At 69.2% G+C, this 25281-nt stretch overlaps 5 protein-coding genes across 5 annotated transcripts; 3 read left to right on the top strand and 2 right to left on the bottom strand.

Moving 5' to 3' along the window:
• Positions 1 to 4115: 4115 nt before the first annotated feature.
• Positions 4116 to 6293, top strand: RAD9A (RAD9 checkpoint clamp component A). Its single transcript, XM_084207356.1, has 11 exons — positions 4116 to 4290; positions 4368 to 4438; positions 4534 to 4668; positions 4756 to 4870; positions 4971 to 5070; positions 5191 to 5300; positions 5374 to 5480; positions 5552 to 5616; positions 5692 to 5793; positions 5873 to 6083; positions 6156 to 6293. The coding sequence occupies exons 1-11, from the start codon at positions 4257 to 4259 to the stop codon at positions 6252 to 6254; spliced, it is 1149 nt and encodes a 382-aa protein (XP_084063482.1). The 5' UTR covers positions 4116 to 4256; the 3' UTR covers positions 6255 to 6293.
• A 14-nt stretch (positions 6294 to 6307) lies between these two features.
• PPP1CA (protein phosphatase 1 catalytic subunit alpha) lies at positions 6308 to 9071 on the bottom strand. The gene is made up of 7 exons (XM_084207357.1): positions 8940 to 9071; positions 8313 to 8444; positions 8000 to 8230; positions 7676 to 7780; positions 7364 to 7587; positions 6787 to 6921; positions 6308 to 6665 (listed from the first exon to the last, which is right to left on the bottom strand). The coding sequence occupies exons 1-7, from the start codon at positions 8992 to 8994 to the stop codon at positions 6555 to 6557; spliced, it is 993 nt and encodes a 330-aa protein (XP_084063483.1). The 5' UTR covers positions 8995 to 9071; the 3' UTR covers positions 6308 to 6554.
• A 1568-nt stretch (positions 9072 to 10639) lies between these two features.
• Positions 10640 to 17593, top strand: CARNS1 (carnosine synthase 1; the record flags this gene model as incomplete). The annotated part of the gene is made up of 10 exons (XM_084207313.1): positions 10640 to 10682; positions 12420 to 12438; positions 12890 to 13121; positions 13432 to 13521; positions 13800 to 14287; positions 14537 to 14717; positions 15266 to 15351; positions 15700 to 15931; positions 16011 to 16282; positions 16367 to 17593. Exons 2-10 carry the CDS (start codon positions 12436 to 12438, stop codon positions 17591 to 17593), a joined length of 2811 nt encoding a protein of 936 aa, XP_084063439.1. The 5' UTR covers positions 10640 to 10682; positions 12420 to 12435.
• A 1940-nt stretch (positions 17594 to 19533) lies between these two features.
• Positions 19534 to 23193, top strand: RPS6KB2 (ribosomal protein S6 kinase B2; the record flags this gene model as incomplete). Its single annotated transcript, XM_084208244.1, has 15 exons — positions 19534 to 19656; positions 20290 to 20324; positions 20435 to 20555; positions 20641 to 20709; positions 20774 to 20921; positions 21210 to 21267; positions 21348 to 21448; positions 21522 to 21612; positions 21696 to 21786; positions 21897 to 22004; positions 22111 to 22173; positions 22247 to 22324; positions 22400 to 22507; positions 22580 to 22692; positions 23025 to 23193. Exons 1-15 carry the CDS (start codon positions 19585 to 19587, stop codon positions 23191 to 23193), a joined length of 1425 nt encoding a protein of 474 aa, XP_084064370.1. The 5' UTR covers positions 19534 to 19584.
• A 663-nt stretch (positions 23194 to 23856) lies between these two features.
• PTPRCAP (protein tyrosine phosphatase receptor type C associated protein) lies at positions 23857 to 25053 on the bottom strand. Its single transcript, XM_084208172.1, has 2 exons — positions 25019 to 25053; positions 23857 to 24470 (listed from the first exon to the last, which is right to left on the bottom strand). Exons 1-2 carry the CDS (start codon positions 25019 to 25021, stop codon positions 23877 to 23879), a joined length of 597 nt encoding a protein of 198 aa, XP_084064298.1. The 5' UTR covers positions 25022 to 25053; the 3' UTR covers positions 23857 to 23876.
• Positions 25054 to 25281: the final 228 nt, after the last annotated feature.

Genomic DNA, 25281 nt, shown 5'->3' with positions numbered 1-25281 from the left:
CTCTTCGCTGGCACGGCCAGCCCCCTCCCCTCCGGCCGAGAGAGGGGGTCCGGGGGCCGCGGACCCCCCCCGGCTCGGGAACCCGCAGCGCGGCGGGCGCTGCCCCGCCGGGACGGCGGCAGGTGAGCGGCGGAGCGGGGGGAGCCCGGCGAGGTCCCGGCGGCACAACCGGAGCCCCCCGGAGCGGCGGCGGCGGCTCAGCCCCGGGGGATCTTCCGTCCCGAGGGAGGGCTTCGCTTCTCCCGGCGCCCCCCGTTTACGCGGGGACAAGGAGGGACCCCCCCCCAGCCCCTTTCCTCCGGGTGCCAGAGCCGCTTTCTTCTCGATTATCCTCCCCCGTTAGGACAATCCCCATCCCGGCGCCCGCGAGGCCCTTGGCAATGACCGCGGCGTTCTCCGCAGCCCACCGGGGGTGAGTGGGGTGGGCTGGGGGGCGTGGGGAGACCCCCAGGGCCAAGCGGAACCGCCGCCGGAGGGGAGGGGGGCGACCCGACAGCCAGAGCCCCTCGTCCCTTCCCCTCGCGCCCCTCATCCATGAGTGGGTGCTGCCGCGGGAGCTCTCTCGGCGGGGAGAGGAACGTCCTGGCTCCCCCCAAAAAAAGCTTTGTTTAAAACAAAGGCGCTGGGAGCGCCGGGAAGGGCCGGGAGGTAACAGGCGGATTCGCTTCCACTCCAGACCCCGGCCCTGGCCAGGTCCGAGCCCGCCCGGCTGCCATCGCATCCTCCCGGCTTTCTCCGGGACGCGGGGTGCCCGCTCGGAGCACAGCAGGACCCCCTTTCCCCAAATCCACCGGGACTCTGGGTGCTGAAGTCATTAGCAGCAGTTTGGGGACCCCCCGTAGGGATAAACCACACACGGACGTGCTGCTGGCTGATTTATTGCTCGGGAAGTGCGGATTTGGTGTTGAATCCATGAGGACGCGCCCAACAGACATGTCAGGGGTGACGAGGGGGGCTCTGGATCCCGTTCCCCGGGTGAATGGGTGACACTCCGCAGCCCTGAGGATCTGGAGGGGCTGCGAGGTGTCGGACGGAGCTGCCCAAACGATCCCCGGCTAGAGGGAGCCCCGGCCCGGCTCCCCGGCAGCGTGTCTGGGGGGGTCCGCTCGGCGTGGGGCCGGCCCCCTCGCCCCCCCAGCCGCAGAGCAGGGTATCTGGTTTCCCCCCCGAGCCAGCAGATCCCGCCAGCAGCGCTGAAGCAGTTGGGAAAAGCCGCCGGCCCGTCCCCGGGGGTCTCCAGCCTGCCGAGGCGGCGGGGCTGCCCCTCGCCGCCTTCTCCCCTCCCCAAAGCCAGCGCTGCCGTTGGGTCTGGGGAGTTTTCCAGCTGCCACGGCTCCCGCTGGGCCAACACCTGAGACAGGAGAGGAGGAGGAGGAGGGAAACGCGGCCCGGCAGACGCGGCTCCCGGCTTCCCAAGCCGCTCTCCCTGAGCCAGCCAGCGGTGCCAGGAGGGAGCCCCCGCCCCAGGACAAAGCGGGCACAGGGCACAGGCAGGTCGAGCGGCTGGGAAGCCTCATCCTCACATCCTGTTCCTCCTCGTCGCCCGGTGCCCGCAGCGGCTCTGCGTGGGCGAGGCCGTGCCCGCCCTGCCCTCGGGGACACGTCACCGGGCAGCTGAGCTCACCTCCAGCCCGGCCCGCGGGTCCCCCGGCCGGCGCCGGGGCCAGCCCGGCCTCCCACTGCTGACCTTTGCGGCCGGCAGCCGGAGGAGGGAGGAACGGGGGGCTGACCGGCCCCAGAAATCCCGGCCGTAGCCCCAAACCGGCGGCGAGGCGCGGGCTGAGAGGCTCCGGCAGCGCCCGGCTCCTTGGGGACACCCCTGGGGCGCAGGCAGGGGCACGGAGCAGCCATCCATCCGGCTCGGCGTGTCCCCTCCTGCCGGGCTGGCAGCAGCAGCCCAGCTGTGGCCGTCTGTCTCCCCGAGCCGCTGCCCGGGCGAGGGCGCCGTGCCATGTGCCGGGAAGGAAGCCGGCGGAGCGGGAAGGACGCTGGGAGACGGCCCCGAGCCCGCCGGGTGCGAGGGAACAGCCCTGTCACCTTCCCTGCCATCCCTGGGTGAACTCCCCAGCCCCGGGGGGAGTCCTGGGCGCGGAGCCCCCGAGGGCTGCCAGGCTCCTGCTGCCGGCCCGCATCCAGCCCATTCCCTGGTCGGCGCTGGCGGGAAGAGGGAGGGGTGGCCCGGCCCTGGCCCCCGCTGAGGTGTGTGTGTCACGACCGCAGCCAGCTGCGTCCTCTCCGCAGCCCCATAAAACGCCGAGCCCCGAGGCCAGAGCCCCTCCTGGGGACGCCGGCTCCAGAGGAGCCCGGCTGCTCTGCCAGAGCTGGAACGGAGGCTCCCACACAATCCTGTCCTCCTCCTCCTGGGAGGAAGGGAAGCAGCCAGTGCTCTCCCCAGGAGTGGAGGAGCCAGATCCGGCTGGAGCCCGAGCCCAGGCCAAGGCAGGCCCGCAGTCCCTGGGGCGCCGTGTGGCCGTCCCAGCACAGCCCCTACCCGTGGCTGGGCCGCGGAGCCCGGCAGGGACAGGAGCTCCTGTACCTGGAGGGGATGCGGCAGGCGGGGCCCAAATCCCGGATAAAAGGCACCGAGCGCTCCAGACAGGGAAAGGAGGAGGAGGAGAGGCTGTCACCATGCCCTGGAGGACGGCAGCCATGGAAAAAGGGCTCTGCAATCCCCTTCCCTTTTCCTTGTGCTCAGGTGCCAGCCCTGCTCCGCAGCGGGGCCCCTCGCTCGGGCTCGGCGGCCACCGGGGCCGGGAGGAGGGACTGGGGGAGCGGCTGCTCCAGCGGCAGGCGGGAGCCGGCTGGGGGACCCTGCTGCAAGCACCACTCGAGTTCCTCACAGCCACATCCCCCGCTCCCTCGAGGCCACAGCTCCAGAGCCTGCCGCTCCGGGCTGGCTGCGAGCACAGGCTGCTGGCTGGGCCAGCGTCACAGCCCTGAGCCAGTGTCACAGCCCTGAGCCAGTGTCACATCCCGGGAAGTGCTCATGGACACACCGGAGCAAGTGGGCCCATGGGAAATGTCCCTGCCCATGGCAGGGGGGTGGGATGGGCTTTAAGGTCCCTTCCAACCCCTTCCAACCATTCTGGGATTCTATGGACCACCCATGGATACATCTGGCCAGCCCGGAATTTACAGTGTACCCCCACTGGAGAATTCTGGGAGACTCTCAAAATTCCATCCCTGCAAGTGTTGAATGGGGCCTGGAGCAACTTGGTCTAGTGAATGGTGTCTCTGCCCATGGCAGGGGGCAGACCTAGATGAGGTGGAAGGTCCCTTCCAATCCCAGCCATTCCATGATTCCATGGGATGCACAGCCAGCAGCACCTCCAGCATGGAGAGAGACCCTCAAGCATTAATTTACAGCATTTCACTTCCCCTATGGAAGTGGAGATAGCGATTTTGGGGATCCCTATCTCGGGAGACAGGAATCCCCAAAACATCGGGATCTCGGCAAGCACCGGAGTAGCTCCAGGGAGTTGCAGCCCTTCCTGGGGAGCACCGTGCCCCGGGAAAGCGGGAAGCGGCAAAGAGACTGGGAGGTGCAGGCAATGTGGTGGAAGGGCAGCCTCTCCCGGGATGCTGCCGGGAATAAAGCCAGCGTCAGGGTGCTGGGAGGCACAAGCACGGAACGACCCCGGCAGAGCTCAGGATGAGTCGGGAGGCCCCGGGAAAGACCCGGTGCGGAGCTGAGGGCAGGGAGCCGCGCTGAGGGGCGCGTCGAAGCCCCATTGGGTGATCTTCACGTCACTCCAACCAGCGCCCAATAGCGCGCTGCGGAAGGCGGGGCTTACCGGCGGGTCAGCCCCGAGGGCCGCCGGGCCGAGGCCCCACCCCTCCCGCCGGTCACGTGAGGCCACCGCGCCGTGACGTCACGCGCCTCCTCAGCGCAGACCAATCAGCTGGTGGAGGGGGCGGGACGGAGCGGCGCTCCCGGCCAATGGGGAGGCGGCCTGGGAGGGCGGGCGCGGGAAGCCGGGAAGGCACCGGCAGGGCGCGGCGGGGAAGAGGCCGGAACCCCTGGGAGGGGACGGGGTAGGGGGGCTGGGGGGCACCACTGCGGGGCCGCTGAGAGAGACGGCACCGGCGGGGCGGGGAGGGAACAACAACCGCGGCGGGGGGAGCGGCGAGGCCTGAGCGGAGCCCGCTGGGGGCGTGGCCTAGCCCGCACGCTCTGCTGAGGGGCGTGGTCTGGTGGCGGGGGCGGGCACGAAGGCCCCACGTGCCCGCCCGGTGCCGGTCCCGGTGCCGGTGCCATGAAATGTGTCATCGCCGGCGGCAACGTCAAAGGTGAGCGGGGCCTGGGGGCCCGGGGAGCGCGGCACGCCCGGGAGCCCTGCCTCACTCTCACACTCTCTCCTTCCCAGTCCTCGGCCGGGCCGTGCACTCCCTGTCCCGCATCGGCGACGAGCTCTACCTGGAGCCCACCGAGAGTGGGGTATGCAGCACCGGGGGGGCTGGGTGGGAGCTGGGAGGCACTTGTGCCCCCCTCCCTCCGTGCAGGCAGTGCCAACACTGTGGCTGTGTCCCCAGCTGTCCCTCCGTGCTGTCAACTCCTCCCGTTCTGCCTTCGCCTCCTTCCTCTTCGCGCCCCTCTTCTTCCAGCTGTACGAGCCGGGCAGCGCCGGGCCCGACACGGAGCTCTTCCGATGCAAAGTCCACATGAAGGTGCGGTGCCCTGCCCAGGCTCCCCCACAGCTCCTCCTTGTTCCGGGGGCCACGGGCAGGTGACAGTCCCCATATCCATCCCCACAGTCCTTCCTGGGCGTCTTCCGCTCGCTGCCCTCGCTGGAGAAGTCGGTGGGGAAATGCCTCATCCTGCTCAAGCCCCGTGCCAGCCGCCTGGTCCTGCAACTCCACTGCAAGTACGGTGAGTACCAGCGGGGACAGGCCTGGGGGGGGTGACACGGCACAGTGGGGACGTGCTGGCACCGCCTCCTGCCCTGCTGAGCCGCTGTCCCCCCTGCCAGGTGTCACCAAGACACACAACCTGGCCTTCCAGGAGTGCGAGCAGCTGCAGGCCGTGTTCGACACCCAGCGCTGCGCCAGCCGCCTCTGCGCCCCGGCACGGTGAGGGAACACACAGGGGTGGCACTGGGGTGGGCAGAGGGGGATGAGGATGGATGAAACAAGGGACCCCAGCTGGCCCCACAGGATTTGGGGTGCTCAGTGCCTTCCTGTGCCCCTCAGGCTGCTGGCAGAGGCCGTGGTCCACTTTCCCCCGACGCTGGCTGAGGTGACACTGGGGACTGGCCCTGGTGGCAAAATCAGCCTGCGGAACTATGTGGAGGATGAGGCAGGTGAGTCCTGCAGGGTAAGGGGGCCCCCTCCCCACCTTGGAGTGCCCTCCACCCACCCAGTTCCCCCCTCCAGAGCCGAGCAAGACGATGGTGACGGAGCTGTGCCTGGCTGAGGATGAGTTCCAGTCAGTGGCCGTGGCCCCGGGCTCCCACATCACTTTCTGCCTCAAGGAATTCCGTGTGAGTCCCCACCCAAGCCCCCCAGCCCTGTGTCACCCCCTGGCCCTCCTCACCCTCCCCTTTGTCCCCAGGGCCTGCTGAGCTTTGCCGAGGCCTCCAACCTGCCCCTCACCATCCACTTTGACGAGCCCGGCAGGTAGGAGTGGTCACCACATCCCCACCCCATGCCAGCCCCATCCCTGGCACTCCCTCAGCCCCTCTGCATCCCCAGGCCGGTGATCTTCACCCTGGATGACACTGTCCTGGAGGTTCACCTGGTGCTGGCCACCCTCTCTGACCTGGAAAGCAACTCCCAGTCCCCTTCAACCAACGGGTAAGTCCCAGATGAGCCCTCCAGCGGCCACGGGCAGGGAGCAGAGTGACCATTCCCAATCCTGCTCTGTCCCCATCAGTGTGTCCCACCTGCCTGCGCCATCAGATGACTTTGCTGATGACCTGGAGTCCTACATGGCTGCCATGGAAACTAGTGAGGGGTGCTCAGAGGGGCCCCCCAGCCCCACCTTCCCCCTGCGCACCCCCCAGCCAGCCAAGAGCAAACCCCAGGAGGAGGAGGAGGAGGAGGAGGAGGAAGGAGCTGTGCCAGGGACCCCCCCGCACAAGAAGGTGAGGGATGGGTGTGCCTGGGGGCAGAGGGTGGGCAGAGCCTCCTCCTGACCCCCCTATTTCTCCCCACAGTTTCGCTCCCTGTTTTTTGGCTCGGTGATGACACCAGGAAGGCCTGGTCCGGCCACCACCCAGGAGGTGCTGGCGGAGGACAGCGATGGAGAAAGCTGAGCCCCGTGTCACTGCCACCCCAGCCTCCATCCAACCACCAGGACAGGCACCCCCCAGTGACCCATTACAAGTTTATTCCTCAAAAAATCCTCCTGCCCCCCCCTCCGCTGCCACCCCAGGGCTGGGCTCTGGGCTCCCCCCTCGCCCCAGCACTCCCTGCCCTGGGCCTGGATTTGCTTTGGTGGAGCGTGGCGGGGGGGGGGCAGGATCCTACAAATAAAAAAACGAGTCGAAAGAAAAGCGACCTGATGCTTGGGCGGGGGGCTGGGGGGCGTGGGCAGCACGGGGGCGGCTCCCAGCTCATTTCTTGGCTTTGGCAGAGTTTCGGGGAGGGGTGACGGGGCGCCCGGCGGGGTTCAGCCCGCTGAACTGCCCGTATTTGCCTTTGTTCTTGTCGGCCGGCTTCAAAATCTGTGGGCGAAGGGGGAAAGAAATCAGCGAGCTCCCGCCCCAGCTCTCCACTCCCCTGGGGGCAGAACTCCCTGCAGCCCTCCCGGCAGGAACTGGGGGTGTTTCCCCTCCTCAGTCTCACCTGGAAGGAGCACATGAGGGTCTCATCCACGCTCATCATGGCGCCGGCGTTGTCGAACTCGCCGCAGTAGTTGGGGGCCGAGAAGAGGGTGACGAGCTGGCGCTTGGCGAAGAACTCGTAGCCGTCCTCCACCACCTGGGGGGGACACGGGGTTGGCAAAAATCCACCTCCCATGGCCAGTATCCACCTGCCCTGGCTAATTCCCAGTTCCCCAGGCTGAATATCCAGCCCTCTCTACCAGGTTGAGCACTCCCTGCCCTACAGCAAATAGCCATCGCTGGGATAAACACCCACTGCCCCAGGGCAAGTATCCATCTCCAGAGTGATTATCCGACCTCTGGGAGGAACAGCCACATCCAAGGGTGACTGTTCATCCCCCCTGGGCAAAAACTTTGACATCAGAGCAAATACCCAAATGCTGAGATAAATACCCAAATCTCAGGGCAAACACCCCCAGCATTCCAACCCACACACTCCTGGGATACACACTGCCCTTGAAGGGTTTCCCCAGAACCCCCTGACACCCACTGCAGACCCAAACCCACATGTCCCCAGTATGTGGGGGTCCTGGTGGTACCTGGTGTGCCCGGCAGATGAGGTCCAGGTCGTGCTTGTGCAGGAATTTGGCCACCACCTCGGCCCCGAAGGTGAAGGAGACCCCACGGTCGTTCTCCCCCCAGCCCTGCACGTCCTTGTCGGGGTCGGACCAGAGCAGGTCACAGAGCAGCCCCTGATCCGGGACATCCGTGGGCCGCATGATCCGCCGGATCTGCTCCATCGACTGCAGGTCTGGGGACAGCCCTGCGGGAAAGGGGCACCCCCAGAGCTCAGCAGGGAGATCCCACTCCTCCTCCAGCCCACCCAAATCCCTGGGAAGGACCATTCCCACCTCCGTGGCAGCAGAAGATCTTCTCATCCACGATGGCGGCAATGGGCAAACAATTGAAGCAGTCGGTGAAGGTCTTCCAGAGCTTGATGTTGTATCTTCGCTTGCCTGCGGGGGACAAAGGGGGCTTGGAGGTGATCCTGGGGACAGCGTGGGGGTGGGCAGGACATGGAAGGGCAGGAGGACACAGAGGAATGGCAGGAGGACATAGTGGGGAGGGAAGGAGCTCACAGGTGGGGTCAGTGTGGGACAGCACTGGGACAACACCGGGAAAGGGGGAGCCCAGGGATGGCAGCGGGGTTTGGGGGGTACAGCCCAGGCACTCACACTCGTCATAGAAGCCATAGATGCGGTTGATGCTGGCACACTCATGGTTGCCCCGCAGCAGGAAGAAGTTCTCAGGGTACTTGATCTTGTAGGCGAGCAGCAGGCAGATGGTCTCCAGAGACTGCTTGCCCCGGTCCACGTAGTCCCCCAAAAACAGGTAATTGCTCTCAGGGGGGAAGCCCCCGTACTCAAAGAGCCTCAGGAGGTCGTAGTACTGCCCGTGGATGTCACCTGGGGGGGACACAGGCTGTGAGTGGCACCCTGCAGCCCCTCACGCCACCCCAGTGCTGCCCAGCAGCCACGCAGGCCTCACCGCAGATCTTGAGGGGTGCCTCCAGCTCCAGCAGGATGGGCTGGCTCAGGAAGATTTCCCGGGATTTGAGGCACAGCCCGCGGATCTCGTTCTCCGTCAGCTGCACGTTCTTCCCCGGCCGCGACCCTTGGACTGCTCCCAGGGCAGAGAACAGGATCAGGGATCCCCCGGTGCTCCGGGACCCCCAGAGCGCCCCAGGAACCCTGCTCTACCTGCCCCAGCCCTCCCTGCCCCTATCCTTCACGCCCTCCAGGCTCGGCTCCGGCCCCAGACCCATCGGGGCACCCCAGTACCCTCCCGTTCCCCTCCGCGGGGAACAGGCCCTTTGGGGACCCCCGTTTCCTCCAGCCCCCTCCCGCGAGGGGCACAGACCTCTTCGGGATCCCCCCTCATATCCTCCACGCCCTCCGGACTCATCTCCAGCTGCCCAGACCCCACGGAGACCCCCCGCCCCCAAACCTTTCCCAGCCCTGACCCCCCCCAAACCACCGCGGCCTAACCCGCCCCCGCCAGGCCCAGGCCGGGGACCCCCCCGCGGCGCCGGGACACGGCCCGAGCCGGCCCCGAGAGGTTCCCCGAGCGGAGGGAGGGTGTCCCGGCGCTCGGGGGGCGGTGGGGGCCGCTCACCCTCCAGGAGGCGGCTGATGATGGAGTCGAGGTTGAGCTTCTCGGTGTCCGCCATGGCCGCCCGCGCGCCGCCCCGCCCCGCGCGCCCGCCCAGGGCTGCCCCGAGGCGCGTGGCGCCCCCTGCGGGCTCGGAGGACTCAGTGCAGCGGGGCTGTCCCCGCGTCCCGCTGTCCCCGCGTCCCGCTATCCCCGCGTCCCGCTGTCCCCGTGCCCCGCTGTCCCCGCGTCCCGCTGTTCCCTCGGCCACGGTGTCCCAGCCCCGGAGGGGCGGGAAACGGGGACAGCATGGCGGGGGGGGCTGACAGCAGGGAGCCACGGCGGTGTCACAGAGGCATGGGGACAGCCGTGGAGAGGGGACACGCTCCGCAGGGAAACATTCCGGACAGGGGAACATCCCGGGAAAGGTGACACCCCGGGCAAAGGGACATCCCGGGCAGAGGGACATGCCTGGAAACGGGAACGTCTCGGGAAAGGGGATACCGTAGCAACGGGATAATCCCGGGCAAGGGGACACCGCGGTCAGAGAGCCTTCCCTGGAACGGAGAACGTCCCGGGCAGAGGGACTTTCCTGGAAGGGAAGAATTCCCGGGAAAAAGGACATCCCGGGAAAGGGGACATCCTGGGAGAGGGGACATCCTGGGAAAGGGGACATCCCAGGCAAGCGAACAGCCCGAGCAGGCGGACACGCCGGACAAGGGTAGATCTCGGGAAAGGGGACACGGGGGACAGGAGGGACACGGGAGACACAGAGCTAGAGAGGGAGAGGGAGGGGAACAGCCTCGGCGTAGACAGCGGCTCCCGGGACTGCGAGGGGACAGGAGGGGACACGGAGGCAACCGGAGATCCGTATCCAAGTCCTGGGAGCACGGGGACATCCTGGGGACACGGGAGGACACGAGGGGACAGGATGCTTGGCAGAGCCCAGGGATGTCCCCACCCGGGGACTCTGGGGACACCGTCGGGAGCAGCACCGGGCGGTTGCCGGGAGATTGTTGCCACCCTAAGGTCCCTGGTCACACCCCGAAGGGCGGGCTCCCACTGGGGGCACGGGGGAGGGTGACACATTTGTGCCACCGCTCGTGGAGGTTGGCAGTGGCAGGGATGGGGTCATGGCTGTCCCCTGTCCACACTGGCTGTGCCACGCCGTGCCACGCCATGCCATTCCCTGGGTGCCATTCCCTGGGTGCCACGCCGTGCCACGCCATGCCATTCCCTGTGTCCCATTCCATGTCGTGCGGGGAGGTCGCGAATAGCTCCCGGGGCCTGCCCTGACATTTCTGCTCCGCGGTGTCAGTTTTACACCCGGCCCCGGCTGACCCCGGGCTGGCCCCGTCCCTGCCCCCGGTCACTTGTCCCCTACCCCCGTCCCCGTCCCTTGTCTCGCTCCCTACCCCAGTCCCTTGTCCCTGTCTCCTACCGGTGGCACCCCGGCCCCGCCACCCTCGCCCCCGCTGCCCCCTTCGCTCTGCCACCCCCTTCGGTGTCCCGGTCCTCCCGGTGCCCCCAGTCCCGCCCCGCCCCGCCCCGCCCGAGCAGGACACGGCGCCGCCGCCACCGCCGGGACCGGAGCGGGCAGAGCCGCTGCTGGAGCTGCGACAGCACCGGGACCGACACCGCGAAACCCCGCCAGACCCCGACACCGCCGGGACCGGAGCGGGCAGAGCCGCGCCGGGTGCGACAACACCAGGAGAGACCGACACCGACAGACACCAACACCGACAGACACCGGCACCGGCACCGCCGGTGGGTGCTGGCGGCAGCGGGGGGTGTGGGTGGGTTTGGGGGTGCCGGTGCCGGGGGGGCGGGAACAGCAGGATAGGGGCGGGGTGTGTGTGCACACCTGCGACACGGTGCAGGTGACAGCGCAGGTGACAGGTGGGTGATGATGTTCACGACACGGCGAGGGTGACAGGGTGCAGGTGACAGGGCGGTGGCATGGTGCAGGTTAGGGGTTCTGGGTGACAGTGCGGGTGACGGGGTGCGGGTGGCAGGGTACAGGTGACAGGTAGGTGATGTGCGTGACAAGTCGTGGGTGACAGGGCGCCGGTGATGGTGCAGTGTCACAGTGTGGGTGACGGCGTGGGTGACAGGGTGTGAGTGGCAGGTGCGGGTGACAAGACCCTGGTGATGGTGCAGCTGACGGTGTGTGGTGGGTTGCGGGTGACAGGGTGCACGTGACGGTTCAGGTGACAATGAGGGTGGCAGGGTGCAGGGGTGGTGCGGATGACAGGGAGCGGGTGACAGCGCGTGCAGGACTCTGCAGCGCGGCAGCCGCGCTGGGGGCCCCGTGCCTGCCGGTGGCGGTGACGGTGCCAGTGACAGTGACGCCGCGGGCAGCTGGAACTAAGCCGGGGGACGTGCGTGCTGGCAGCTCCGCCACGCTGGGGACAGGGGGACAGGAAGGGGGGGAGGACGAGGGGCGTGCCCAGCCGGGGGACGCGGGACAGGGGGACAGGAGAAGCTCGTCAGGCTGAGCCACCCCCCGGCTCCCGCTGAGGCAGCTCGCTAGTGACGGGGACAGGGACACGGACAGGGGTGCCAGCGCCTGGCGCGAGGTGGCAGAGGGGACAATGGGGCTCTGTGTCGCCTAATCCGGGGCACGGGGCCGGGGGTTGGCACCCCGGGGTGGCGCGGGGGGGTTTAAAGGCCAGACCGGCCGGTGTCCCCTGTGCCAGGCGTCCCCGAGCCCTCGTCCCCTGCGCGCTCTCAGGCCACGGCTCCCACCCCAAGGTACCGGGCGACACAGCTGTCCCAGCTTGGGTACAGCAGCAGCACCTCCCAGCTGGGGAGGGAGGGGGACAGGGCGGTCCCGAGGCTGGGGCGGGCGCGGACTTTGAGGGACCCCCGTGACTGGGTTTTGGGGGGTCCTCGTGCCACGCCACCGAGCCGTGTGTCCCCCAACGCTGTCACCGGATGCCGGGCTTGGGGACACCCTGGCTGACAGCGGGCACTGTTCAGCTCCGTGCCTCAGTTTCCCTCTGTGCCCAGCTCTGCCGGGCTCCTGCTGGGAGCAGGGGCACCCGGGGGGGTGGGGACACCCCGGTCCCTGGGTCTGCACCCCCAGGTCACCTTGGCACCCCCGGGATGGGGAGGTGCCCCCGGCTGTGCTGAGCTGGCACGGGATTACACTAAGCCGGAGGTGCCGGGGCCACCGGGGCTGGCACCGAGGGGACAACCTGAGGCCACCGTGACTGGCACCAAGGGGTCAATCTGGGGCCACCAGACCTGTCAACGAGGGGACAAGCTGGGGCCACAGGGACTGGCACCGAGGGGTCAGTCTGGGGACACTGGGACTAGCACTGAGGGGACAACATGAAGACACCGGAGCTGGCACCGAGGTGTGCCCCAGGAAGCGTGCCAGGCTTTGGTGGGCACCCCCGGGAGCCGGGGTTGGGGCTCCCAGCAGCGGCCGGGGGTGGCCGGGGAGGGGTGGCAGGTCCGCAAGAAGCCGCGCTGACTCTGCCTGTCCTTCTCTTGCAGCCCCTCTGTCACCAGGATGGTGAGTGGCCCCCGGGTGGGGGGTCCGGGCGGAGGTGGGTGCCCCATCCCGGGATCCCGGCGGTGCCGGGCACTGGCGCGGGGCAGCGGGCAGCGCGGCGTGCTGTGCCCACCCGCCGCGTGACCCCGCGGGGACAAGGGGACGCTTTGTTCGGGAGCTGGCGGCCCCGGCGGCTGGCACTGCCCCGCTGTCCCCGAGGCGGTGGCGCCGTGCCCGGCGCCCGCAGCCCCCCAGCACCCCGACGCCCCCACCCCACGGGCGGGCAGAGGCTCCCGCTGTGCCCTGTGCCAGCCACCCGTGCCTGCCCCGTGCCCACCCGGGGTCTGTCCCCGTGCCAGCTCCGTGCCGGAGCCGTGACAGCCCCGAGCCAACCCCTTAACCCCATGCCAGCCCCAGAGCACCCCCTTACCCCCGTGCCAGCCCCGTGCCAGCTCTGTCCCTGCTCCCGCAGCTCTCGACGAACCAGCCGAGCCCGGAGCGGGTGCCCAGCCCGGAGGAGCAGGAGTGGGCAGGGCCCGAGGCGCTGTGCCCGGGCTGGCTGGAGGACGAGGCCCCCGATGGCGAAGTGCCCGGGGACAGCGGGGACCCCGACGGTGCCACCCACGCCTACGAGCGGCTCCAGAGCGCCCTGTGCCAGGAGGGGCTGCCCCCCACGCTGGACTGCTCCGCCGAGCCCCGCACGGGTTGGGGACACGGGGGTGGCAGGGACAGCGTTGTAGGCTCGGTGCCAGGCTGGGGACACGGGGGTGGCAGGGACTGGGCTGGTGATGGGGGAACGGTGCCAAGCTGGGGACACGGGGGTGGCAGGGACAGTGATGTGGGTGCGGTGCCGGGCTGCGATAGGGGAGTGGCAGGGATAAGGGTGACAATGGGAATGCGGTGCCAGGCTAGGGACACAGGGGGTTGGGGGGCTCCCAGCCATACTGGGGTGCCACGGGCAGGGTGGCGCCAGGGTTCCCATCCCGAGGCTGTTAACCCTTCCCTTCCTGGCAGGATTTGGCCCGCTGGACATGACCATTTGCATCCTGGGCTCCCCCACCCCCTTCCTGCCCGTCCTGCTGGAGGGTGGCACCCGCTGCCCAGGTGGGTGCCATCCCCTTGTCTCCACCCGCATGAGACACTCCTGAGCCAACAGCAGGGGTCCCCACACCCGCCTGTGCTGCCTGACTCGGACTGTGAGGGAAACCGAGGCAGGGGAACAGGGTGGCAGCAGCCCCCCGTGTCCCGTTATTCCCAGTACACACCGGTTCAGCAGCAAGCGCCCGCCCTTCCCCCGCCCCCCCGCAGCACCACCCCCATGGGGGGCAGTTTGGGGCAGGGGGTGCGGGGTGCCCACCGCCCACCCCCGTGCCCACCCGCAGGTGCCATGGTGCTGTGCCTGTCCCCCTCCTGGGCCAGCCGGGTGCCGTCGGAGTCGTCCCCGGGCGCCTGGTCCCTGCTGCTCTCCCGGGGCGTCTCCTTCAAGGTGGGGGGGCACAGCGCCCTGGAGACCTTCGTGCCCCCCCGCCGCGCCAACTACGTGACGGGCACCTTCGCGCCGGGGGACCCCGAGGGCGGCTGGGTGGGCGAGCTGGCCCGTGACCTCGACTGCCCCACGGGGGGCTCGGTCCCGCTCGCCCACCGCCTCGAGGACACGCTGGTCACCCGCTGGGTGCTGGCGGCTCGTGCCAGCCTGCCCGTGCCCCCCACCCTGGCCTTCGTCCTGGGGACCAGGGGGGACCTGCCCGCCGAGCCCGTGCCCCCCGGGGTGAGGCTGGTGCGGCTGCAGGACCCCCAGGGCCAGCAGAGCCTGGTGCAGGAGGAGGTGGGCGCCTTCCTGGGGGGCACCGCCATGGAGCCCTACGGCCAGGTGGGCACGGGAGGGACGGGCGGTCCTGGTGGCGCCGGGTGGCGCTGGGGGGCGCGGAGAAGCACGGGGGTGCCCGCCGGGGGTGGAGTGGCTGTGAGGGTGGCGTCCAGGTGGCACTGGGGGGCATGGAGTGACAGGGGTGGGCGCAGGTGGCGGGGTGGCACGGGGTGACGCGGGGCTGCGCACAGGTGGCGCGCTGGCTGCTGGGGTGGCAGCAGGCGGCACGGGGTGACACGGAGGTGCACGCAGGTGGTGGTGCGGCCGGCGGGGTGGCGGTGGCGGGGGACAGGCACCCGCAGCACCTACAGGAAGGAGGAGGGGGCGGCAGTGGCGCAGGCGGTGGGTGACCGGCTCCGGGGGCTGACGGAGGAGGACAGCGTCCTGCTGGAGGCCATGGTGCCCACCGCCCGCCTGCCCGTGCCCCCCACACGTAAGGCCCCCGCCCTCGGGTGCCCACCACCCTGGGAGGGGGGGAAGAGTCCTCCGGGGTCCCACGGGTCCCTGCAGCTGTGCCAGCCACGTGTGTGTCCCCTGGGGAGGGTGGGTGGTGGCCATCGGGGTGCCCAAATTACTGGGGTCCTGAGGGAGGGCACGAGGGTCACCCTGGATGCCCACAGTCCCCTGGATTAGGGTCGGGGGACAAGTTGCCACCTTGGACCTCCACAGACCCATGGGGAGAAGTGGGGAAGGTCACCCTGGACCCCCATGGTCCCTGGTGGGGGGGGAAGTCACCCTGGACCCCCACGGTCCCCCTGGGGCTGGGCAGAGTGTTGGGGTGACCCCCTCTGACTCCCAACAGTTCCGTGGGGCTAGGGATGACAGTGGCCATGCTGTATCCCTCTCTCCCTGGGGACGGGCTTGGCCGGGGCCACCGCGGCGCCACAGGGAGTCCCAAAAGGCCCCAGAGGAGGGGGAGGTGGGGCAGGGCCGCCCCGTCCCCGCGTGGCGGCCGTGCCTGCCCTGTCCCTTGCCCCCCAGGCAGCCCAGCCCCGCGGCTGCCCATGGCCCTGCGCATCTGCACCCTCGTCTGCAGGTCCTGGGGGGACCGGCCCCAGCTCTGCCAGGTACGGCATGTCCCCACACCCCGGTGGCTCTGTGTGTCCCCAGCCTATGATGGCTCTCCCCACGTCCTGGTGGCCCTGTATGTCCCCAAGCTATGGTGGCAGTCTTGCGCCCAGGCTGTGGTAATCTGTGTGCTGTGCCCTGTGTGCCTGTCCATGTCCCGAGGCCCCGGTGGCCCTGGGTGTCCCCGGGATTGGCGGCCATCCACATCCATGCCTTGGGTCAATGTGTCATCCCACGTCCCAACTCCCTGGCAACAGCTGCGTCCCCAGGCTATGGGTCAGCAGTCAATGTCGCCATACCCCGGTAGCAGCCGGTGTCCCCACACACACACACCCACGTCCCCACAGGTGGCCTGCGCCGTGGGACGCGCGGAGAGCCCGGTGCGTCACGGGGCGGCGCTGCCCCAGGGCCTGGACTCCAGCCTGCAGCAGTGGGGGGTGGCGGCCCCCAGCCAGCGACAGGCGCTGGCCACGCGGCTGCGGGAGGCCACCGAGGCCGCCGCGGCCGCCCTTCTGGCCAGCGAGGCCGAGCTGAGCCCGCGGCAGCGCGGCGGCAGCCGTGCCCACACCGACATCCTGGGTGAGCAAGGCGCGGGTGACGCCGCCGGTGCCCGCGGCCACCCCGCGGTGCTGAGCGGTGTCACCGTCCCCGTCCCCAGGCGTGGATTTCCTGCTGGCGTGCGTGGATGAGGCGCTGGAGCTGGTGGCGCTGGCCACGAACGGCCAGCGGTGCCTGGAGACCTGCGCGCTGGCCGAGGCCATGGGGCGCGACGTGGGCGAGCCCCGCGGGGATTTGCCGCGGCTGCTGGCCGAGGCCATGCTGCACCGGGCGCAGTGTCACCTGGTCGAGGGCAAGGACATCCTGCTCATCGGGGCCGGCGGCGTCAGCAAGAGCTTCGTGTGGGAGGCGGCCCGCGCCTACGGGCTGAGGGTGAGGGGCTCGGGGCGGCGGGGGGCGGCGCAGCCGCGGGGCCCGGGCCGGCCGTCCCCCGGTGACGCCTCTCTGGGGCCGCAGATCCACCTGGTGGAGTCGGACCCGGAGCACTTCGCGGCGGGGCTGGTGCAGACCTTCCTGCCCTACGACAGCCGGGAGCACCGGCGGGACGAGGAGCACGCGGAGCGGGTGCTGGAGCTGCTGCGCTCCCGGGGGCTGCGGCCCCACGCCTGCCTCTCCTACTGGGACGACTGCGTGGTGCTGGCGGCCCTGGTGTGCCAGGGGCTGGGGCTCCGCGGCCCGGCGCCCGCCGCCGTGCGGGTGGCCAAGCAGAAGAGCCGCACGCACCGGCATCTGCAGCGCTGCCGCCGCGGCCGCCCGCCGCCCGCCGCCTTCGCCGTGCCCTGCCGCCGCCTGCGGAGCCACGACGACGTGGAGCGGGCGGCGGGCGCCGTGCCCTTCCCCGCCGTGGCCAAGCTGGAGTTCGGCGCGGGCGGCGTGGGCGTGCGGCTGGTGGAGAACGCCGGGCAGTGCCACGCTCACGCCGCCCGCCTCTGGAGGGACCTGCGCGACGACGCGGACCACCCGGGCATCGGGCTGGGCTGGGGCAACGCCATGCTGCTCATGGAGTACGTGCCGGGTACCGAGCACGACGTGGACCTGGTGGTCTTCGAGGGGCGGCTGCTGGGCGCGTGGGTGTCGGACAACGGCCCCACGCGTGTCCCCGCCTTCCTGGAGACGGCGGCCTGCCTGCCCTCCTGCCTGCCCGCCGACCGGCAGGCGCAGCTGGTGCGGGCGGCGCTGGAATGCTGCCGGGCGTGCGGGCTGCGCGACGGCGTCTTCAACGTGGAGCTCAAGCTGGGGCCGGCGGGGCCGCGCCTGCTGGAGATCAACCCCCGCATGGGGGGCTTCTACCTGCGCGACTGGATCCGCGAGGTCTACGGCCCCGACCTGCTGCTGGCCGCCGTGCTGGTGGCGCTGGGCGTGCCGCCCGTGCTGCCCGCTCGCCCCGCGCCCCGCACGCACCTGGCCGGGGTGATGTGCCTGGCGTCGGAGCACGGCGAGACCCTGGCGGGCGGCGGGGGCATGGAGGCTCTGCGGGAGCTGCACGGCCGCGGGCTCGTCCGCCTCAACCGGCTCTTCGAGGAGCCCGAGGGTGCCGGCGAGTACGAGGAGCCGCTGCTGAGCGTGGCGTGCGCCGGGGCCACGCTGGCCGAGGCCTGCGAGCGCCTGCTGGGGCTCTGCCAGGGGCTGGGCATCGACTCCCCGAGATATCCCGTGGAGCATTTCTTGTCCCACTTCAAATAGCGCCGGGCAGGCAGCGGGGAGAGCGGGGTAATGGGTGCCCCGGCACACCCGGCACCCGCTCCCGCCGCCCCGCCGCCCCTCCTCGGCATCCCCCCGGCACCCCGTCCCATTGTCCCCCCATCCCCTGGCCTGGCACACCATGTCCTGGCACTCCCGTACCACCTTGGATCACAGTCCACCCCATTGCCTGGCATTCCCTTTTGTCCTGGCAGCCCATTCCCTGACACCCTGACATCCCATCCACTGGGATCCTCCTATTAACCTGGCACTCCGTCCCCTGGCATCCCTCGACTCTCCTGGTGCCCCATCCCCTGGCATCCTGAAACCCCATCTCCTGGCACCCCCACTACTCTGACACCCAAATCCCCAGCATCCCCCATGTCCTGGCACCACATTCCCTGGCATCCCCGTCCATCCTGGCACTTCATCATCACACTGACACCTCTCACCCAAAGATTCCCCTCTCCCAGTCCAGGCCTCCCATCCCCCTGCCCTAGCACTCCATTCCCTTCTTCCCAACATCCCTCCCTGTCCTCCCTGCCCTGTCCCTACAGTCTCTACCCCCTGTCCCTGAAGCTGGGGGTCCCATGCCTAGAGACACACAGGGGGACACTGTCCCCTGCTGTCCCCGTGCCACCCCCAGGGTGAGGCAGCCAGGACCCCCGAGGCAGCCAGGCCACCCCATCAGAGCAGCAGGTGAAGCATGAGGTGTGTTGGCACCTGCTGGCATGGGGAGACCCTACAGTAACAAACCATTATGGGGAAACCCCATAATGACAACGAATTATTGGGACACCCCATAATAACAAAGAAACGTGGGGACACCCCACAATAACACACCAGCACAGTAACAGACTGAGGTGGGGATACCCCACAATGACACCCTCGAAGGGAAGACCCTCCAATAACAAACGGGGAGAACTCACAGTAACAAACCCATGTTTAGGGGAGACCCGACAACAGCACACACTGAAAGGGAGCCCCCACAATAACAAACTGGCATGGGGACACCCTATGATGATAGACCTGCACCAGGGGACCCTACAGCAACAGAGGGGCACCCAGGGACTCCCTGGAGCAGCTCAGAAAAACCTCTGGGAAGAGACTTGTGTGGGGCACCCATGTGCTATGGGGCTGTCACTGGGGAGGCCCTGCAGTAACACCAGTGACTCCACACTAACACCCAGCCCCTGTAAGGTGCGAGATCCTACAATAACACCAGGCACCCTACACCAACACAGAGCCCCTGCAGTGCCCCTGACCCTACAATAACAGCAGTGACCCTACAATAACAGCAGTGACCCTACAATAACAGCCACATCCTACAGCCCTCACGACCCAACAATAACACCAGCGATCCTACAATAACACAGCGCCTGTAGTGCCTGAGAGCCTGCAATAACACACAGCCACTCTAGTGCCTGAGAGCCTCCAATAAACCCCAGCCCCTGTAGCGCCCCCGGCCCTACAATAACACCAGCGACCCTTCAATAACACGCAGCCCCCACAGTAGCAGCAGTGACCCCACAATCACCCCAGTGACCCCACAATAACCCCAGTGCCCCGCAGCCTCCCTCGTGCCCCCCATCCCCGCGGAAACCCCGACCGGGATCTCCACGTGGGGTCACCGGGCTGTCCCCCTCTCTTCCTGCCCCTCCTCTGACGTCACGGCGGCGCCGCTGACGTCAGCGCGGCGCAGCGGGCGGGGCGGGCCCCGGGACCCCAGTAAAGGCTGTGAGCGGCTGCGCTGCCTCTGTCCTGTTCCCTGCGCCACCCCTGGGGACCCCCGTGCCCGTGTCCCCCGCGCTGGGGACACCCTGGTGACGTGGGGGGCGTGGCCACGGGAGGGGCGTGTCTGTGGGCGTGACCAGCGCGGCGGGTTCCCCGGGGTCCCGATAAGGCGGTGACACGGGGGGCGTGACGGGGGCGCGGCCATCGTTGGGGGCGTGGCCATCGGGGCGGGTCCCCGGGGGTCCCGGCACGGCGCCGTCATGGCGGGGGTGTTCGACATCGACCTGGAGACCGAGGAGGGCAGCGACGGGGACGAGCCCGAGCTGGGCGCCGTGAGCCGGCAGCGGGGCGCGGAGGGCACCGGGGCTGCGACCGGCACCGGGGCTGGGGCGGGGGGCGCCGCGGGGACGGGGGGCACCGGCAGCGGGACGGGCTGTGGAGGCGGCGAGCGGCACCGGGGCGCGGTGGGGACGGCGAGATCGGGGGTGTCGGGGATGCGTGGGGTAGGCTCGGTGCCGGTGACAGCGGGCAGGGGCTTGGGGGGACAGCGGCAGGGGCAGTGACAGGGGTCCCGCCGGTGGCGGGACAGGGGTATAGCCGGGCTGTCCGCAGGGACGGGGCGCCGGGGCACCGGGGGCAGCCGCGGATCCCGGGCGGGCAGCGGGCGGCTCCCGCTGGGCAGGGCCCGGCCTCGGCCCCAAAACATCCGGCTGGGCCGGCTCGGCGCTGCCTCGCCCCGCGCTGCCGCGTCCTGCCCGTGTCCTGCCCGCGTCCTGACCGTGTCCTGCCCGTGCCGTACCCGTGTCCTGCCTGCCGTGTCCCCCCTCCTTGCCGTGTGTCCCCTCCCTGCCGTGGGTCCTCTCTGTGCTGTGTCTTCCCTCCTTGCCATATGTCCTCTCCCTGCCATGCGTCCCCCGCCCGCAGCTCCCCCCTGCCCACCTCTGACCGCCAGTTCCCTCCCGCAGGAGATGGAGCTGGAGCCCCGGGGAAACGGCCTGGAGTAAGTGGGGGACAGCCTGCGGCGGAGTAGGCAGGCAGGGGACAGCAGGGGACAGCAGGGGACAGGCAGGCAGCTGTCCCCATGTCCCCACTCACCCCCTCTCCCGCCAGGCCGGTGGGACACTATGAAGAGATCGAGATTTCCGAGAGCAGCGTCAACAACGGCCCCGAGCACATCGGCCCCCACTGCTTCGAGCTGCTCCGCGTCCTGGGCAAGGGTGGCTACGGCAAGGTGGGGACACGGCACGGCTGGGGCTCTCTGGGGGGCTCCAGTGCTCCCTGACAGGGTCCCCAACCTTCCCTGCCCGTCCTTCCAGGTGTTCCAGGTGCGCAAAGTGCAGGGCACCAACACGGGCAAGATCTTCGCCATGAAGGTCCTGAAGAAGGTAGGGCCGCCCCGGCCCCCCCAGCCCCCCCGGGGACCCCCCCCGCTCACCGCCTCCCCCCCAGGCCAAGATCGCCTGCAACGCCAAGGACACAGCGCACACCCGGGCTGAGAGGAACATCCTGGAGGCCGTCAAGCACCCCTTCATCGTCGACCTCATCTACGCCTTCCAGACGGGCGGCAAGCTCTACCTCATCCTGGAGTGCCTCAGCGGTGCGGGCGGGCTCGGGGCAGCCGGGGGTTACTCCAGGGGCGGCTGCAAATTGTCCCAGGGGTGGCTCAAGGCCTTCCAGGAATGGCTCAAGGGATGGTTAAAGTGTGACCCGGGATAGCTACAGTGTCCAGGGAGGGGGTCCAGGGGTGGCTCAGGGGGTCCAGGGGTGGTTTAAGGGTGTCCCAGGATGGCTGCAGAGTGTCTCAGGATGGCTCAGATGTTCCCAGGGGTGATTAAGGAGTGTCCAGGGATGGCTCAGGAGGGTCCCTCTTGGGCTCTTTTCGCAGGTGGAGAGCTCTTCATGCAGCTGGAGCGGGAAGGGATCTTCCTGGAGGACACTGCCTGGTAGGGATGAGGTGGTGGTGGTGGGTGTGGATGGGGTGGGCACCCCAACATGGCTCACAGCCACCCCGATCCCGCTGCAGTTTCTACCTGAGCGAGATCACTCTGGCACTGGGTCACCTGCATTCCCACGGGATCATCTACCGGGATCTTAAGCCGGAGAATATCATGCTCAACAGCCAAGGTGGGTTTGGGGGGCAGACTGGGGAGCCTGGGGGGTTCTCTGGGGGCAGTGCTGACCCCTCCATGTCCCTCAGGTCACATCAAGCTGACAGACTTCGGGCTGTGCAAGGAGTCCATCCACGACGGAGCCGTCACCCACACCTTCTGCGGCACCATCGAGTACATGTGAGGTGGATGCAGCACTGGGGGGAATTTGGGGGAGTCTGTCCTGGCCCCCCATCCGCTCAGGGCCCCCCCTGCACCCCCAGGGCCCCCGAGATCCTGGTGCGGAGCGGGCACAACCGGGCGGTGGACTGGTGGAGCCTGGGCGCCCTGATGTACGACATGCTCACCGGATCGGCAAGTCCCACCGCTGCTCCCTCCTCCCTGGGGACCGGGGGGGCATCCCGGGGTGACCCCGAGCCTTCCTGGCCCGCCTGGCTCTTCATGGCCCCCCTGTGCCCCCACAGCCGCCGTTCACCGCCGAGAACCGCAAGAAGACCATCGACAAGATCCTCAAGGGGAAGCTGGTGCTGCCGCCCTACCTGACACCCGATGCTCGTGACCTCCTCAAGAAGGTGCCCCCCGCCCTTCCCCCCAAAATTTCCCTCACCCACCTCCCCCCACCTTTATTTATGTAGGTCCTCCCCACCATTCCCATCTCTATCCCGATTTCTGTTCCAGTTCCTCAAGCGGAACCCCAGCCAGAGGGTCGGGGGGGGCCCCGGTGACGCGGCCGATGTGCAGGTACGGCCGTGGGTGGGCAGGAGGTGCCAGGGGACACCCCCCAAATGCTGCCTGACCCCCATAAACCCCACAGAAACAGCCTTTCTTCCGCCACATCAACTGGGAGGACCTGCTGGCGCGCAGGCTGGACCCTCCCTTCAAACCCTGCCTGGTATGGGGGGGCCGAGGGGGGAGGCTGGGGATGTTTTGGGGGGCCCCGTGGGAGCAGGCGCCGTGTTCCCCGCAGCAGTCGGAGGAGGACGTGAGCCAGTTCGACACGCGCTTCACCCGCCAGACCCCCGTGGACAGCCCCGACGACGCCGCCATCAGCGAGAGCGCCAACCAGGCCTTCCTGGTAGGGGGGCACGGCCCCAGGGGGGACCCCTGGCACGCCCAGGCCCCCCCGGTGACACCCCCAAACCCGCAGGGCTTCACCTACGTGGCCCCCTCCGTGCTGGAGAGCATCAAGGAGGGGTTCTCCTTCCAGCCCAAGGTGCGCTCCCCCCGCCGCCTCAACAGCAGCCCCCGCACCCCCGTCAGGTACCGGGGCACAGGGGGCCGGGGGTTTGGGGTGGAGGTGCTTTGGGATGGGGGTTTCAGGGTGGGCACCAAGGTGGTGACAGGGGACAATGCTGGGGGTGCAAGGGGGGGCTCAAGCTGTCCCATCCTGGGAGTACAGAGAGGCTGTGGGGGCAGTGGGGAGAGGGTTTGGGGCGCTTTGGGGCGAGGGAATCAGGGTGGGCCCCAAGGGGGTGAAGAAGGAGTGGGGGAGGTCCATGGGGTATGGGGGGAGTTGGGGCCTCCAGGAGTGGGGAAGGAGCTCTCTGGGCACTGGCTGCCCTCCCACTCACCCCTTCCTGTGTTGCCCCTAGCCCTGTGAAGTTCTCTCCCTTCGAGGCGTTCAAGCCGGTGGCCCCAGGCGACCCCATGGAGCTGGGGCCCCCCCAGGCCCCCCCGCCCGAGGGCACGGCCCCCCTGCCCATCAAACCCTCGGGGGGGGGCAAGAAGCAGAAGGGGGGCCGGGGGCGGGTGCCCAGGTAGGGGTGGGGAGGGTGGGGGGTTTTGGGGGGGCCTGGTGCTCCCCATGGGGTGGGGGGAACCCCACGGTGCTGCTTGTGCTCCGGGGGGCTCGTCCCCCTCTGGCACAGCCCCCTGCCCGCCAGGTTTGGGGGCACGGGGAGGACCCCCAGGGGTGTGGCCCCCAGGGATGTGCCCCCATGGGCGTGGCCTTTTGGGGTGTGGCCCCTCTGAGGGTGTGGCCTTTGGGGTGTGGCCCCCTGGGGCGTGGCCCTGCTGCTGGATGTGTGCCAATTAAAGGACTTGCTGAGGCTGTGGTGGTCACTCTTCTGGGGCAGGGGGGCTGGGGGGGCCACTGGGAGGGTGGGGGAGTTGCCCCACCAGGGGAGGGCCCAGGCTCCACCCACTGTGTGATGCCCCGCCCCATTTTACACTCCTCCCACTTGTCACACCCTTTCACTGGCTCCACCCACTTCACTGCAAACCACACCCCCAATCTGCCCTGCCCACAGAGCTGCTCTTTTATTCGTCAGTGCAAATTCAGACACGGCCTCTGCAGCCAATCAGGAGCTCGGCTCGGGGCTGTCAGGGCACAGAGAAGGTGTCCCTTTGCTGACAGGGCGGTGACACTACAGGGAGGTGACATTACAGGAAGGTGACACTACAGGGAGGTGACATCCAAGGGTGGTGACGTCAGGACGGTGATGTCACAAGGCGGTGACGTGTGGCCGTGCATCCCCCCAGGCCGCTGTCCCCGAGAAGGCGTGCAGGTCACTGAGCAGGGCCTCGGCGCTGCCCCCCGCCGCCTGCCCCTCACTCAGGGGGCTCTCCCCGCCCTCTGCCGCTGCCTCGGCCTCCTCCTCATCCTCCTCCTCCTCATCCTCCTTCTTCTCATCCTCCTTCTTCTCATCCTCCGCCTGCTCATCCTCCTCCTGCTCCTCATCCTCCTCCTCCTGCTGGGGCCGCCGCTCCAGGCTCCAGGGCATCAGCTCTTCCTCCTCGTCCCGCACGGCCACCTCCCCGTGGCCGTCCCCGGGGGCCGCGGCGGGGTCCCGCGGTGAGCGCAGCCGGTGCCATTGTCCCCGCAGCAGCTGCAGCGCCCGGCGGCCCAGGGGCCGGGGGTGGTATCGGCCGGCCGAGAGGCGGCACAGGTGGTGCCAGGCCAGCGCCAGCCCCAGCGCCAGGCACAGCAGCAGCCCCAGCAGCGCGGCCACCGCCCGGTCGTTGCGGGCCACCGCGGGGTCCCGGGCGGCCGCCGGCGCGGCCAGCGCCAGCAGCAGCGGGTGCCATCGCGGGGCAGCCTGCGGGGAGGGCAGCGGGGTCACAGCGCGCCGGGCACGTGGCTTCCCGGAGCTGGAACGCAGGGAAGGGCCGGGGGCAAGGTACGGGGCAGAGGACAAGGGCCGGGGAGGGGGAGGTGACCCCCGGGGAGGAAGCCGTGGGTGGCGGGTGCAGCAGCACCTGCAGGTGCTGGCGGAGAGGAACCGGGTCCTGCCACCCCACATGGCTGCACAGCCCCCCTAGAATCCCTCGCCCCCGCCCACGGGGCTGCTGCCCCACGGCACCCCCCTGCCAAAGCCCCAGGGCCCCCAAACCCGGCACTCACAGTCTTCACTGTGGCTCCACAGCCCCCAATACCCAAGCCCACCATGCTCCCCTGGATCCCCCCTCCTTCCCCACCAACCCCACTGTGCTCCCCTTATCCCCCCAAACATTCCAGACTCCCCTTCCCCTCCCACTCCCCCCAGCCCCACCCTGGCTCCCTGATCCTGACTCCCCCAACCTGTCCCACATCCCCTCGGCTCCCAGCCCCCCAGTCTCCCACCCTGCCCGGTTTTGGGGTGCTCACCATCAGTGGGGTGCAGCCAGAGCGGGTCCCGATGCCGCGGGCGCGCTCTGAGACGGGGGAGCCCCCCCCAACTTCCTGCCCCGGCAGCGGATGTGCCGAGTGGGGGGGGCCGAGCTCTGCACCCCCTCAGGCACCCCCGCTGCCCAAAATGCCGCCCCGTGCCCCCCCACTTCCTGCCGAGGCGCTGAGCTCCCACCCGTGACCGCTGCGCCTTCCTGCCCCCGCTCTGCCACCCCGCAGCGGGCTCTGCAACTTTTCTTATA

Source organism: Fringilla coelebs (genome assembly GCF_963513975.1).
Source record: "Fringilla coelebs genome assembly, chromosome: 6".
In the NCBI taxonomy this organism is placed as follows: domain Eukaryota; kingdom Metazoa; phylum Chordata; class Aves; order Passeriformes; family Fringillidae; genus Fringilla; species Fringilla coelebs.
Note: the sequence above shows the minus strand (reverse complement) of the source record. Positions and strands in the feature narration are given on the sequence as shown.